The sequence below is a fragment of the Mastomys coucha genome, unplaced genomic scaffold (assembly GCF_008632895.1).
Source record: "Mastomys coucha isolate ucsf_1 unplaced genomic scaffold, UCSF_Mcou_1 pScaffold21, whole genome shotgun sequence".
Lineage (NCBI taxonomy): Eukaryota > Metazoa > Chordata > Mammalia > Rodentia > Muridae > Mastomys > Mastomys coucha.
In genome coordinates this window covers 138,338,196-138,352,776 of record NW_022196904.1, presented here as the reverse complement: position 1 = coordinate 138,352,776, position 14,581 = coordinate 138,338,196, and the positions used below count along the sequence as shown (strand labels likewise).

Genomic DNA, 14,581 nt, shown 5'->3' with positions numbered 1-14,581 from the left:
TTGCTGTCGGCGGCCGGCAAGCCTCAGCAAACACATTTAAATCTGAAGTGACAGATAAAGCGATTTACGGCGACAGTTTAGCGTCAGATCACTTCCCACCAGGCAGTCGCTGTCCCTGCGGCCCCCTGCTTGCTAGTCCATCAAGGCGGTCTCTAAATCACCCGCTCCAGTCCAGCCAAGGCAGGGCTGGGGGACGGCCAGAGCAGGGCGGGGCACTCTGGGGCCGCTCGGAGTCAGGGCCTGCTCTTCCACACGCCGGGCTCCAGTACCCTTCAGGGGCGGCGCGAAGGGATGAAACAAGGGCTTGAGGTGGAGGCGGGGGATAAGAGGCGGGTAGGCTCTCACAAATCAAAGCCCCAGGACTTAAGCTGAGTGCCACTCAAGCCTTATTTTAAATAAATAAGCAGCTTAAAAGTCTCCCTGCGAGGCCAGCTTGTCGCTGTGAGACATGGCTTCCCACCCATTCTTTAAGGCCAGGCCCCAGAACCTAGGCCCCTCAAAGGCCTCCATGACCCACTCGCCTCCCGCCACCTCCTTGCAGAATTAATTGGTCCCTGCGGCTTCACGCACACTTTATTCAACCCTCCCTCCCGGCGCCGTGTCACATTATATTCTACTTAGCTGCTCTTGCTCCTGACTTCCCCAGGACTAATTTACTGGGGCTCTCTGTGTGTCAGGCCTAAACATGTGTCATCTTCACTCCCACACAGGCTGGGGCCGAGGATGATGGCAGTTTTCAGATGACGACCTGAGGGATGGGAGGTGCTGGCAGGGGCCCCCAGATTCCACTCCAAAGGCCTCAGTGCTCTGACACACCACACACGAGTAGACTGAGATTACTCCGAAGAGAAAAACGGCTGTGTCTCTGCACAAAGTGTGACATTCATGCATGCTCTGCCCTAAGATGACTCTAAGGCCAAAGCTGGGCCACTGGACCCCGAGGCTAGCAGAGAATAAGTGTCTTTGTGTTCAGACTTCCTAACTGGGACTTGGCCGTCTCAGGCACAGGGGCCCACAAACACCAGATAATATGTGATGATAAGGACATATCCATCCCCTGAGGCAGAGAGAAGACTCGAGCGCTGTAAAGGCCACAACACATCCCACCCCAAGTGGAGAAGCCCAGACATAGTCCCAGGGGTCAAAGGAAGAGCTAGCGGAGCAGGCACTGCCCCCAGCAATTCTGATGCCTGGAGGAGGGAACGGCCACAGGGGCCTTCCTAGCTTATCTTGCCAGCGTGGCGGTCAATTTAATTAAGATGGATGTGGCATACCCTTGTGGGCAGGAGCCATAGCCAGCACAGATGGCAAAAGCTTGGGGCTCTCTTGGGCACTGCCCCGATGGCCTTGGCCATCAGCCCGTGAGGCAGCCGTGGGGAAAGTTTAGTAAGTTTGGCTTGCCCCTATGACCTTAAGCCCTGTCATCCCTCCTTCTCTGTGCCCCAAGCATCCTACCTCTGCCACACAGCATACATCCACATCACAGACACACATGCATGCCGTCACGCCCCACCACCTCACACACGCCAGTCACACCACATATACCATTACAACAGAATTGAAATCAGTCCTGGGCTTCAAAATGCCAGGCGGCCAGTAGAAAGACGAGGGTGGGTGTTCGGAGTGGCAGGGGAGGGCACTGGACCTCCCCGCTACAAGTACTCCCTGACTCCTATACCAAGGGACAGAGGTGCCTACAACCTAGCTAGAGGTGCTCCTCTTTAGCTCCCCACTTCTCAGCAAAGGAGTAAGATCCAAGTCTCCCCGTTCGTTCCCTCACAGGCCCCCTCGGCCTCCCCCTACATCCCTCTCCTCCACGTTCTTGAAGCTGGAATGAGGCCCAGGGGGACACTCCTCCTCATCTGGAAACAGGCAAAGTGAGAACAAGATGAGGATGGGCAGACAGACAGACAGACAGATAAACACACACACACACACACACACACACACACACAGAGTAGAAACTCTGGTGGAACATCAAGACCCCAGCCACGGGATCCCAGCCCACACTGTGCTCCACAGGCTATCATATGCCCACAGGCCAATGCTACCCCTGGCTTCAGAAATAAAAATTTAAAAATTCCCACCCCAAGATAATTGCTCTCTCCTCTCGCCTATTGTGGTGGCTCTGCGGTCGGCAATGAGAAGCAATTATTCACGGCTAATGATTATAATCAAGTCAAATAGAATTTAATGGACATGCATTCTCTTCCTGCTTGAAACTTTACATATGAATTAAGCACATATGGGTTTCACGAGGCTCGGACGCAGATTTATGCAGCCCTGAAAAGCCCCACATTGCCTGCGACTTTTATTTCACTAATAAAGGCTGATTTATGGGCTCCTCGGAAATGCAATCTCTGCTGCCCCCTGGTGGGTGACGCTGACAGGGTAAAGCCGGGGCCAAAAGCTCCCAGGGGTTTGGGGAGCGAACCCAGGCAGACCACTGAGGACTTCTCTGACCAGTACCAATGCCCGCATCAAACACTGGGGATGCCAGCTCTGACCAGTACCAATGCCCGCATCAAACACTGGGGATGCCAGCTCTGAAGAGGAAATCAAAGTCCAACATCTGCTTCAGCTACTGCTTGCCATTCTGGAAGCATTCTGAATCCTGACTGACCGACCCTCTTTCTAGACAAAGATCTCAAGAGAATACACTAAAAGGTGTTGGGTCCACTAAGGCAAGTGAGAGAAGGGATGGCTGGTCATCTACAGGAGGCAGCAAGGCCTTGGCCTTGTTGAGTCAGCACTCAGCATGATGCTAATGGTGTCACCAGTGCAGGTGTCGAACCCTTGGCTCCTGTGCAGGTGGTAAATGAGTGTCATTCCCACCTTGTGTCCCCAACAATCCGATAGACCACTTTCCCTCACCCCCATTCGCAGAGACAGAAAGAAGCCTGGCAAGTGCACCTCCCAGGATGCAGCGTCCTAGGGGAAGCATGGCCCACAAGACCGCTAGCCCAGGGCAGCCAGCTCAGCTAGTGCTGGAAAGAGCTGACAGACAGATCCATGCCCGTATATCAGCTTCCAGAGCCCTCTCCTGCTCCTGTGACACTTTGGTCCCTGAACCCACATTGGTTCATCAACCAGGCTGCCTGCTTTTCCATTGTCCATTTTACAGCGCAACAGGAAAAGAGCTGACTGGGTGTCTCCCACACCTTCGGCAGTGACCAGCAGAGTCAGGTACCTGGGCAAGGCAGAGCCAAGAGACTCCCTGAGGACCTCTGGGGTGGGTAACAGCATTCTTCCTGAGGGGCTGGTACAAACCAGATAAGGCTGTTTTCAGTCCCACCACCTACCAACCCTGTCAGGTTCTCCAGGGAGACACACAGACGCAACAGCTGAAATGCAAAGGTAACCCAGGCTCTCTCTGGCATTGACTGGCAGCCATCACTTGTGTGTCTGAGACAGGCAGTGGGGTGGGGTGCGGGTGGAGGGGTACACAGGCAGTGAGGGGGTGCGGGTGGAGGGGTACACAGGTGGTGGGGGGTACAGGGCTGGTCCTCTACAAACATCAGCCTAGAACCCTGGCAGGAATGCCACCCAGATCACAACTGGAAAGGACCAGGGAGCAGCCACCTCTGCTGGGTGCCTAGTTACTGAAGGAGGCCAATGAGGCATGGACAGTATCAGCAGCTCTCTCTTCTAGAGTCCTGGAAGAACCTACTCCCTTATCAAGACTCAGGTATGGCAGAGCAAGGCAGGTGATAGGTCTAGAAGCACCTAGGGTGCCCTGGGCTGCACAGGGCTGCGGGGCCTGGGGTGCCCTGGACTGCACAGGGGAGGGGCCGAGGTGCCCTGGGCTGTACAGGGGAGGGGCTGGGGTGCCCCCTGGGATGCACAGGGGAGGGGCTGGTATGATGGGCTCTTTCCTGTGAGTTGGAGCTCTGTGCTAGGAGTTCCGCCCTGATGTTCACAGAATCATAGAAAAAGACACCTCTACTGCCTGCTATAGTTCCTGGAGGTTGTATGACAGAGGGAGGGAAGCCACTCGACCTTGTTCCAGGAAGTTCCAACACATGTGCTATATTTACTAACCCCAGACACCAGTTCCTGATGACTCCAGAGCCCTTCCCAGAGCCTCTTGACCTCAGCCAGACAAACACCGCCTTCTTCCCTCCCCCACAGAAGCAGCTGCCTCCACTCAGCTCATCACAATAAACCGCCAAGCCAGCAAGAAGACACCACGTGCAGGGAACTGAGCAGCTCCCGGCCCAGGCACTGGAGAGCTGCCAGGGTGCTCTCCCTTCCCTAGTGAGCTCCCTCACCTGGCCAGGTGTGGAGTGAGGCAGGACTGGTGGGGGTGGGGTGGGGAGGCCGCCCCGCCCTAGGAGGAGGAGAGTTGGCTCTGGCCTCTTAGGCTTCATTCCAGCCTGCTCTCCCCCATCCCCACTGCTAATGTGCCTCAGAGCTGCAAGGCAGCTTGGCAGAGGGAGGTGCCCCCAGAAGGCAGGTCAGGGCTTCAAGAGGAGGCGAGCCGAGCCCAAGTGGCAGCCACGCTGGTCTCCGGTGGCGCCAGCAGGCCATCCACACTAGCAACTGGGAGCCTCTCCGGAGCCAGGTGGCGCCCACCCCCTTTTGGCACACCAACCAGGCCTAAGGTGATGAAGTGGTCCACCCCACCCCCCAGGCCTCTGACTCAGGCCAGTCACTTACCAGCGTTGACAATGGCATCCACCTCCAGCTTGGTGATGTCCCCACGGAACAGGGAGATTTTCTCATTCAGCTGCTTGTCCTTCTTATACTTGGGGTCCTCCACCTTCACAGCCAGCCCTGGGACAGGTAGGGTCAGGGGAGTCACATGGGTCACATAGAAGGCCTTCACTGAAGAGTCACTGAAGAGCCAGAGCCCTAGTGACCACTGATGCTGATGCTGATGTCCTACTGTGGATAACACCTACTATGTGTAATAAGGCCTTTACAACAGTGCTCCAGAAGGCTGTAGTGATATCACATACCCTCTCCCCACCTTTTCCTATTTTTTTTTTGAGACAGGCTGGCCTCAAGCTTACTACACAGCCAAGACTGACCTTCAGTTCCTCATCTGCCTGCCTCTACCTCCCAAGTGCTGGGATTTCCGAAAGGCCCACCATGCCTGGCTTCACACACTCCACTTTATAGGTATCACACAGAGTCTGAGGTGGGAAAAGTGGCCTGACTGGGATCCTGGGTCATCTGACCTGCACTTTCAGGGCTCCCCCAGCATGCCCCCTGTAAGCAAGTGCATCACAGAGTCAAATCCCAGTTCCCAGTAACTGAGTTATCCAAGGTGGATGGCTTATGTGGCCTGGAGCTGGCTTCCTAATGCTGTCATGGGACTGCAAGCCAAACTGGCCTCAGGCGGTGTTAGTAATTAAATGAGGCGACACATGCAGAGAGCCTGGATGCAGGGGGCACTCAATTGGTACTCCTGGATGCTTCTGGGAGATCCTCCCAGGTCATTGGGGGGGAGGAGAGGGGAGGGGGAGAGGAGGGGAGAGAAGGGGAGGGGAGGGGCTTCCATGCCCAGGGAATAGGGTGTACCTTTTGCTGTCTCCTTCCACGTGGGGATCTTCTTCAGCTTAATGAAATCCTTGCAGAAGTAATGCTCCTCCCTCTGCTTGTCGCTCAGGCCCTTCAGAAAGGCTGCAGGGGCAGGACAGGCAAGAGTGGTCAGAGTAGGCCTCTTAGGACTCCTGCTGAGTCCAAGGGTGTAACCCGGTCCTACCAGCCATGCTTCCTGTGGGCCCCCAGGGGCAGAACCACTGCAGACTCCACCACATTTTGACCTGCTGTCCTTGTTCAAGAAGGGAAACTGAGACAGAGGGAGACTGAGGGACTGACTCACTCAGCCATTAAGAACCCAGTTTAGAATTCAACCCGGCCACTTCCTGTTACCTAAACATCTCCCTAGATCCCTCATTTATTTGTAGGGGGATAAGATGCCCCTTGGAGAACAATTGCAGACTGGAACACACTAAGCCAGGCAGGTTGATGCTGCTGCTCTGCCCCTTGTCAGCCACTGTGTCACTAGCTGTAAGACAAGGATCCTCAAAGACAGATTCTGGCAGATCTGGTGTCCAGTGTCATCGTCCTTCTGCACTGCCTAGGGTTCTAGGCAGCCTGTGGGCAAATGTTCCCATTTTCATAGATGAGGCAGCTGGGACGTGGGAGGCAACCTGAGGTCACTCAGATGGTAAGAAAGGCCCCCGGTCCCCACATGCTCACAGACTCTGAGTGTTCCAAGTTGGTCTCTCTGCCCTGTCAGACCTTCCCTTGCCACCAGGATAGGGCATCTTGAGCATCTCTGCACAGCTTAGTCCAGGCTCATGGCTCACAGGCTCCCCCTGCTGGCACAAGGCCATCTATACACTTAGGCTCAGCCCAACCATGGTCCCTCAAACACAGACTAGCAGAATGGAGTGGCTGGCCCAGAGAGGGGACAACAAACAACAAACATCACATGAATGAACCCAAATGGCATCAGAACACAGGTAGGAGTTGAGTCTGGGAATGTAGACCAGCTGGTAGAATGCTTACAGAAAGCCGTAGCTTCCAACCCTCCCGTAGGTGAGACTCAGCTCAAACCTGAGAGCGCGACCCTTGTAATACACACACCCCATTTCCAAACCTAACCTCCTAACTACACCTGCACCCATTGACCTGTTCCTCCAACACCCTGGTGATGCCCCTGCCTCAGGCCTTTGCATCTGCTCTACCTGCAATGACAGTTTTCTTTCAGGTCCCCTTCACATGACCCTCTCCATTTCCTTCTTTGCTTCCCACCATGAGTCTTGAGTTTGCCTTGGATTACGTACATTCCTTCCTGGACCTTGGCTAATAAGGTCCATGTGAAGAGCTCCCTGTTCACCACCAGCACGGTGAACACACAGTGTGTGTGAGGGTCCATGGGTGACTCAATGAAGGGCTGAGACCTGGGGGCGGAGATCCTGCCTGGACGGAAGCACTGAGGCAGTATCTGGGGGTGATGTGGGGTGAAGCAGGAGTACCCTGGGGACACAGAGGGCGGAGAAGAACTACATGGTGCTTCCATTCCCCTGTGCCTCCCACTATACTCCAGGGCAAATCTGAGCCTCAATTTCCTTCCCTAGGTCAGAGACACAGTCTACCAAGATGCTGAAGGTCCATGACCAAGGCCCCATGTGTGCACTGAGAACACTAGTTCAATGGTAATGTGCTTAGCTAGCATGCACGAGTCCTAGGTTCAATCACCAGTTACAGCTCTAGAAAAAGAAAGCAGGATGGCACTGTGACCCCTTGGTAGCATCACAGGCTCCTCCTGGGGAGGGGTGCCCAACGGCGCAAGATTCGGGAGGAGAAAGCCTTTCTCGGGTGGAGAGCAGGGCAGGTGGAGCTTCAGCCATTATTTAGCTCCACAGACAAGTTGTCGTGTGCTATCATGACCAAAGACACCCTGAACCTTGGCACAATCAAGTGTGGATGCTTCCAGCTGGCCTGACCTGGAGCTGGCACCAGGAAGCTATGGTGATGCCGACCAACTGCTTGCCAGCCACTGTTCAGGCGCCACTGAAGTGGTCAGGCGGGAACCAACCCTGGCACCACATATGAATTCCACTGCCCAAAGATACCTAGCCCCCTAGCAGACACATTTGACAGATGCCACCCCCTTAAGAGAGAGACAGAATGATCCAGCCTCCCTCACACCCAGGTGAAAGAAACCTGGGGTGGACCTGTTCTCCTCTGTGACCTTGATAGCCTGGTTTGAATGGCCATGGTTCACAAGGCCCACTTGATCCAATGGAGTCCAAACAGAGCAGTTTCCCAGAAACTGCGCCCTGTCTCAGCCGCCAACCACTTCACCAATCTTACAGACATCTGTCAGTCTATCCCTCCTAGCACCCATCCCTAAATACACAACTTCAAAAAGCCAACATGAAGCCGGGCGATGATGGTGCACGCCTTTAATCCCAGCACTTGGGAAGCAGAGGCAAGCAGATTTCTGAGTTTGAGGCCAGCCTGGTCTAGAGTGAGTTCCAGGACAGCCAGGGCTATACAGAAACCCTGTCTCGAAAAACAAAACAAAACAAAACAAAACAAAAGCCAACACGAGCCAGGTATGGTGGCACACAGCTGTTAGCCCAGCATTTGTCAGCTAGAGGCAGAAGGATCAGGAATCCAAGGCTAGCCTGGGCTACATTAGACACAAAAGGCCAGCACACGAGTGCTGTGTCCCCATCTCCAAGCGTGGTTCTGAGGTGTTGAATGCCACATGGCTGCCTGAGATGCTTCTCTGCCCCAGGGCCTGTGTGCTCCTTCTTCTGCTCAGCCTCATCTTTCAGGGCCACCTCCCAGGCCTGCTCTGCCACACACAGGAGTCACTGCCTGCCTCCTTCCCTCAAGTCAGATGCAAACTTAAAGTACAAGTGGGTTTTTTTTTTTTTTATAAAAGATGTAAAACATGCATTTTCATTTTCTCTCATTTTTGAAGAGGCGAAGAGTATTTCACGGCTCACTGAGACAGGTGTTGTAAAAAGATGTTCGCAGTAAATTTTGATGGGGAAGCCTGACCCCAGACTAAGCTTCCAGAGGCTCGTGGGCATGAAAGCTGGGCAGGAGGAAGCAAACTCTGCCAGAGCCATAAAGCGTGCCAGGCAAACGGGAATTCAATGATGTGTTTTAAGAAGTATCTTTATGGCGCTTTGCGAGATGTCGTTCAGAGAGATGAGGCGGGCTGAGTGGCGGTGGGGAGGGGGGCTGAGTCTGCAGAACACCAGGTGGGCACAGCTGATAAGGTTGTGCACCTGAGCTCAGTAGTGTGCGACTTCTGTGGCATTAATCACCTGGGAGCAGTGACTCACTCATCCAAGCCTATGGCACAAGCAGTGGAGAACAGAGTATGAAGCGCACTGCAGCTCTGGACCTGCCTCCACACACACTGGGGAGGGCCAAGGCTGCATCCCAACATGGAAGAGATGCCCTCACCCCTAGTTCTCAGGTGTGCCTGCACAGCATGCTGGCCCAGCAGCTCCATCACAGACGCCGAGATGAGGTTCCCCAGGTCCTCAAGGAGTCCTGGCCCCTGTAGCAGGATTTGCAGCCGAAGCATTGGGATCGTACCATAAGCCTCCAGCGGGAGAGAATAGAGGCCATCTGTCGGAGCCCGGCACAGAGAGCATAGGAGCCTGCTCATAGAATTATGAACAAGAGGGCGCTCTGTAGGCTGGCACTCTAATGTGACCCAGCACAGCAGCAGGAGCTATTGGTCCCATTTCACAGACGCGGAAATAGAGGCTCAGGGAGCATGCAACAGTGACCCCAGGCTTGCTGGATTCTGATACACCAACATTTCTTCTCTTTTCAGTACACAGTTCTGGCCCAGCATGAGACTAGTCAAGGCTAGAATAGAGGCCCTAGATGTTCCTGATAGCCTCGGCTAAGTCCCCCCCAAGCCAACTGCCTTTCATTGTGAATAGTTCCAGTCTTTTGGTTTGTTTGAGACTGGGTTTCTCTGTGTAGCCCTGACTATCCTAGAACTCATTCTGTAGACCAGGCTAGCCTTAAACTCACAGAGATCTGCCTGCCTTTGCCTCTGGAGCACTGGGATTAAAGTGTATGTCACTGCCCAGCATCCAGTCTTCCTTTTAGGTAATTATTTTTAGATGTATTTATTGTATTGTATGGTATGAATGTTTGGCCTGCATGTGTATACGTGTACCACGAGCATGCCCGGTGCCTTCAGAGGCCAGAAGACAGCGTGAATCGCGTGGAACAGGAGAATTAGGGGTGATTGTGAGGCTCTATGTAGGTGCTAAAAATTGAACCCAGAACCCATGAAAAAGCTTAAAAGCCAGACACACTAGCCCTGGCACCTCTAATCCCAATAAACCCAGTGGAAAAGGCAAGCAGAGATCAGACTCTCCAGAGCTTCAAGGACCAGCTCACCTGACTTAGACCCAACCTGGCAGAGAAGAGGAAAAAACAGCATCAGTCCAGCCGTTGAGGAACCTCAGGTCCCACCAGCTCCCCCAGGTTAGGGTGGTTTTCAGGGTCACCAAGGAAAGGGGAGCAGGACTGGAATCTAGTACCGTACACTAGGCAGGTGGTGCGGCACTACCCCCACTCTCCCTGAGTTGCTGCTCTCCATGGGTAAGCAGGAACACTAACTCCCTCTGCTGGAATTCTGGACTAGCCCCGAAACTCCCGGCCAAGGTTGAGGGAGTGACAAGTTCTGATGGCTCCCAAAGAGAACTATCAAGTGCTTTAGGATACCGGGCAGACGTGCAACAAGAGGGAGTTCTCTTTTCTAAAAAGGAACCAATCTGAGGTTACCTTCAACCCTGCTTGACCTAGGTGGCCCAGCCCCCATGGTCACGCCCACCAGCAGCCCAGCCAATGGCCTTAGCCGCTCGTTGGGAGAGGAGGACCGGCCCAGAGTAATAAGGGAAGGACTGGCCCTGAAAGGCAGGGGCAGCTGGACTGCCACTCTGGGCTATTTGGGGCTCTGCACTTTGCATTCCAGCTAGCGACTAGGTCGTCCAGGACCCGTGGCCCCTTCCTGGCATGCCCATCCAGGAGGAGACATACTTTCATTCTTTGGGGAGTCAGTGATTCTCAAGCCCACTCCCGATGTCAGCCTGCTCTCCAAGTTCTATGAGCCCAGTCTCTCAAGAAGGGGCAGAGTGCTGGCAAGGGGCCAGAAGCCAGCAGGAGGGCAAAACGGGCACCTACCATACCCCCAGAGAGGCTGACACCCGAGCTGCCACTCTTGGAGCTATCTGACCCTACCTGATAGGCCAAGCTTCCACACTTTGCCTTTACACACTCCCAGCCTGACCTTGGGGAAGTGGACTCTGGCCCTGAGCCTCAGTTTCCCTCCTGTGCATGCATGGAGGAAGGTGGCAGGTCCCAGAAGAGGATCGGGGGGGTGGGGGATGGGGTGGAGGGAAGCGGGGAAGAGGGGGCTCCCTGGGACCATTGCTGAAGTAAGGCCGCCTTCCCCACTCGTTTAGTCAAGGGGTAACCTGGTGTAGGAGCTGGGCGTGGATGTGCGCAGAGGGGGTTCCCAAGTGTCCCACTTGCTCGTGGAGTGCCGTTCGGCCGGGGAGACCCACGCCCTGCGCTCACACTTACATTTGGCCTCCTTCCAGTCGGTGGAGGTGCTCAGGTCCACCTTCGCGGCCATGGCCATGGGGGCCCAGGTGCGCACCCAGGCTCCACGCCCCGCCGCCCCCCACGCCCCAACTCCCGCCGAGAGCCACGCGCAGTAGCCGTGCTCGCCCAGCGCTACCAGGGGACCGCACGCACTGCCACGGGGCCGCGGGCTACCCGCCGAGCGGCCGGGCCAGGGGCGCGGGGAGATCAGCAGCTGCCTCGCCGCGCGCAGCTGTGCCAGGCGGCCGGACACTTGGCTCTGCAGCGACATGAGCAGGCGGTGCCGGGCGGCTCCCCGCCCACTCGGACTCTATTTACGGTGCTCCGGAGAGTCGCGCTCGGTCCCTTATTTACTCTGGGACGAGAGTGGCGCGTGCCAGCCCGTGGCGACCTGCTTAGAGACCGCGGGCGGCGCGCCGCTGGGCACCCTGGAACTTGTAGTTCCGTCCGGGCCCGCTGCGCTCACGCACTCGGACACACACGTGCGCACCCAGCCTGTCTGTGTTCCCCCCGGAGTGTGGCTGCAGCCAGCCTTCGGAAACTCGGTGATTCGGCAAGGCACTCCGTGCCTGGGTTTTTCCGCCTAGTCGACTCCTGGGTCTTTCCGCCTAGTTGCCGTGGCTCAAAAGTCAACTCGGTCCCTATCAAGTGTTTTGCAGGCGTAGAGAGACCTGGACTTGTGTTGGCGCCCTACGTATCACCCAGCTCTGCGTCTGGGCCACAGCAGCTGCAGGTTCCAGCCTGCCAAGGGGAGGTGATAGGTGCGGCGGACCTGTGTGTCAGGGTGGAACGACTTCTCCGGAGCCGAGCTGGCGGGAAGAATTCGATCTCCCTTAAGCTCTGAGGGCCAAGCGGCGGCTACTGAGTTCCACAGTAGTCGGCAGGACGTTAGTGAGATTTGAAAGGAAGAAACCTAGGTGCCAAATCGACGAAGTAGGGCATACAAACGATCCCAGCATTCGGGAGTGTGAGGGCAGAGGATCTTAAGAAAGTTTAGGGTCAGCCTAGGGCAGCCATATAGCAAGACCCTGTCAATAGGCCAACCTAACAATAGCTATAAAAATGAAAGGAGGGGAAAAGAGAGAGAGGGAGGAAGGAAGGGAAAGAGAGAGAAGGAATATGAATCTCGGCGTATAGGAAGACTCGGGTGAACTAAGAAGGATACTTTTTTCCTTGTATTCCTTAATGACATATGCCTGTAACCCTAACATTCCAGAGGCAGGGGGGAGTCAGGATGATCAGGAGTTCCAGGTTAGCCACTACTTCACACTCAGTTCCTCACCAGCCTGGCCTACTTGAGAGCTACCCAGTGAGACCCTACTTTTTATTTAAAAAGAAAGAGGAGGAGAGGGGGCAAGATTTAAATCCTGGGGCTGGAGAGATGACTCAGCAATTAAGATCCCTGGCTGCTGTTCCAGAGGACCAGCGTTATATTTCCAGTGCTCACCTGGGGGCTCCAGGTCCAAGGGATGCCATACCCTCTTCTGGCCTTGCATGGAAGTGCTTCACAGACAGGAAAACACCCAAACACATAAAAACATTTTTACAGATTGTTATTGTGAGCCTTAATAGCTGAGCCATCTCTCCAGGCCTTGCTTCCAAAACTTTACAAATAAAGATTTAGTTTCTGGAGGGGGGAGAGCGGGGGGGGGGGGGGGGGGGGGGGGGGGGGGGGAGGCCAGAGTGAACAACCCTAACCCTCCTACTGAGACCTCACCACAAGTCTGGCAAAGTAAACAATGCAGATTTCTCGGCTTAAGTTCTGTGAGACAAGAATCTGGCCTGAGTTACCAGAACTACATGCCTCATGCCTCTGGCTTCATGCCTTCCTGGAAGCTCTGAGGGAGCTGTCCCAGGATTTTCCAGTGGCCAGAGGTCACGGGCCCTTCCTGTAGCTCCTTCCTGCAGCCTGGCATTGAGCCCAGGCTGCTCCTGTCTTTCATGTGCTATGGATCTTGCTCTCTGGTCCTCCATCTACCATTTTCCAGGCTGTGGTTACGCTGGCCCCATCAGTATCCAGGAAAAAGTCAGTATTTGCCTACAATCAGCTAGTTAATAGCCTGGGTTTCCCTTTGCCAGAGGCTGTCTTCACGGGTTCCAGGGCTTAGGATGTAGACAGCTTGGAGGGCCTTCACTTTGCCCTCCATCCTTCCAGTCAAGACGTTGGTAGGGGACTCTGGGAAAAGACAAGGTCCCACCCAAAAGGTATTTTGGCTCCTGAGCAGAAGGCTACCTTCCACTTAGGGCCTGAAATCCGTGTCCCTGGGGTTTAGCCGCTGGAACTCTGGATGAGCCAGAACCCCTGCCACATAGTGCACACCAGATACAGCCCTCACTTTTTTTTTCCTTAATTGAAAATAGATTTGTTTTTTAGTTGGATATGGTGGCACACCTTTTAACCCTAGCACTGGAAGGCAGAGGCAGGGAGACCAGTTGATCTACAGAACAAATTCAGGACAGCCAGAGCTACACAGATAAGCCTGTCTTGAGAAACAACAACAACAGAAAGGTGTCTTTCTTTTTGTTTGTTTGTTTGGTTGGTTGGTTGGGTTTTTTTGTTTGTTTGTTTGTTTTGTTTTTTGAGACAGGGTTTCTCTGTGTAGCCCTGGCTGTCCTGGAACTCACTCTGTAGACCAGGCTGGCCTCGAACTCAGAGATCCACCTGCCTCTGCCTCCCAAGTGCTGGGATTAAAGGCGTGCGCCACCACCACCTGGCAAAAGGTATCTTTCATACAACATATTCTTATTACATTTCCCTTTTTCCAACTCCTCCCAGATCCTCCTTGGCTCTCCACACACCCACATCCACACCCTTTCTCTATCTCTCATTAGAATACAAACAGGCATCTAAAGAAATAATAAAATAAAATCAAACAAATAGAATAGAGACAAGCAAATGAATGACCAGGAGAAAAAGAGCCAAAGAGCACACACACGAAGCACATATAGATGCAGAGATGTGCACATTCGTGTACTCAGAGATCCCATCAAATCCCTGACAGGGGATCTGTAAGGAAGAAAGAGAAAGTTAACCCTGAGACTAAGCATTATGAGACAAGGAACCTCCAAAGTTGTCATTGAGTTTGTTTTGTGTTGACAGCCTATGGTGGAGCCCTGGCAGTGGCTGGTAATGAGACTCTATTGGAGAAAAGGAAAAGACAGGGCTGGAGAGATGGCTCAGTGGTTAAGAGCACTGACTGCTCTTCCAGAGGTCCTGAGTTCAATTCCCAGCAACCACATGGTGGCTCACAACCGTCTATAATGGGATCTGATGCCCTCTTCTGGTGTGTCTGAAGACAGCTACAGTGAACTCATATACATAAAAATAAATAAATAATTCTTTAAAAAAAGAAAAGAAAAGGCAGGGCAGTAGTGGCGCACGCCTTTAATCCTAGCATTTGGGAGGCTGAGGCAGGCGGATTTCTGAGTTCGAGGCCAGCCTGGTCTACAGAGTGAGTTCCAGGAC

The 14,581-nt window shown here is 54.2% G+C and overlaps 1 protein-coding gene across 2 annotated transcripts in view; it reads right to left on the bottom strand.

The window, feature by feature from the left end:
- Positions 1-11,504, bottom strand: part of Macrod1 (mono-ADP ribosylhydrolase 1) — a 147,849-nt gene extending 136,345 nt beyond the window's left edge. Inside the window, exons 1-3 of one of the 2 annotated variants that reach the window (XM_031389517.1) lie at positions 11,095-11,504; positions 5,527-5,628; positions 4,660-4,776 (exon numbers count right to left, since the gene is read on the bottom strand). In XM_031389517.1, coding sequence (XP_031245377.1) covers positions 4,660-4,776; positions 5,527-5,628; positions 11,095-11,386 — 511 coding nt within the window. In that variant the 5' untranslated portion in view covers positions 11,387-11,504. The remainder of the gene's footprint in view (positions 1-4,659; positions 4,777-5,526; positions 5,629-11,094) is intronic. The other variant, XM_031389516.1, reaches the window with a different exon arrangement.
- Positions 11,505-14,581: the final 3,077 nt, after the last annotated feature.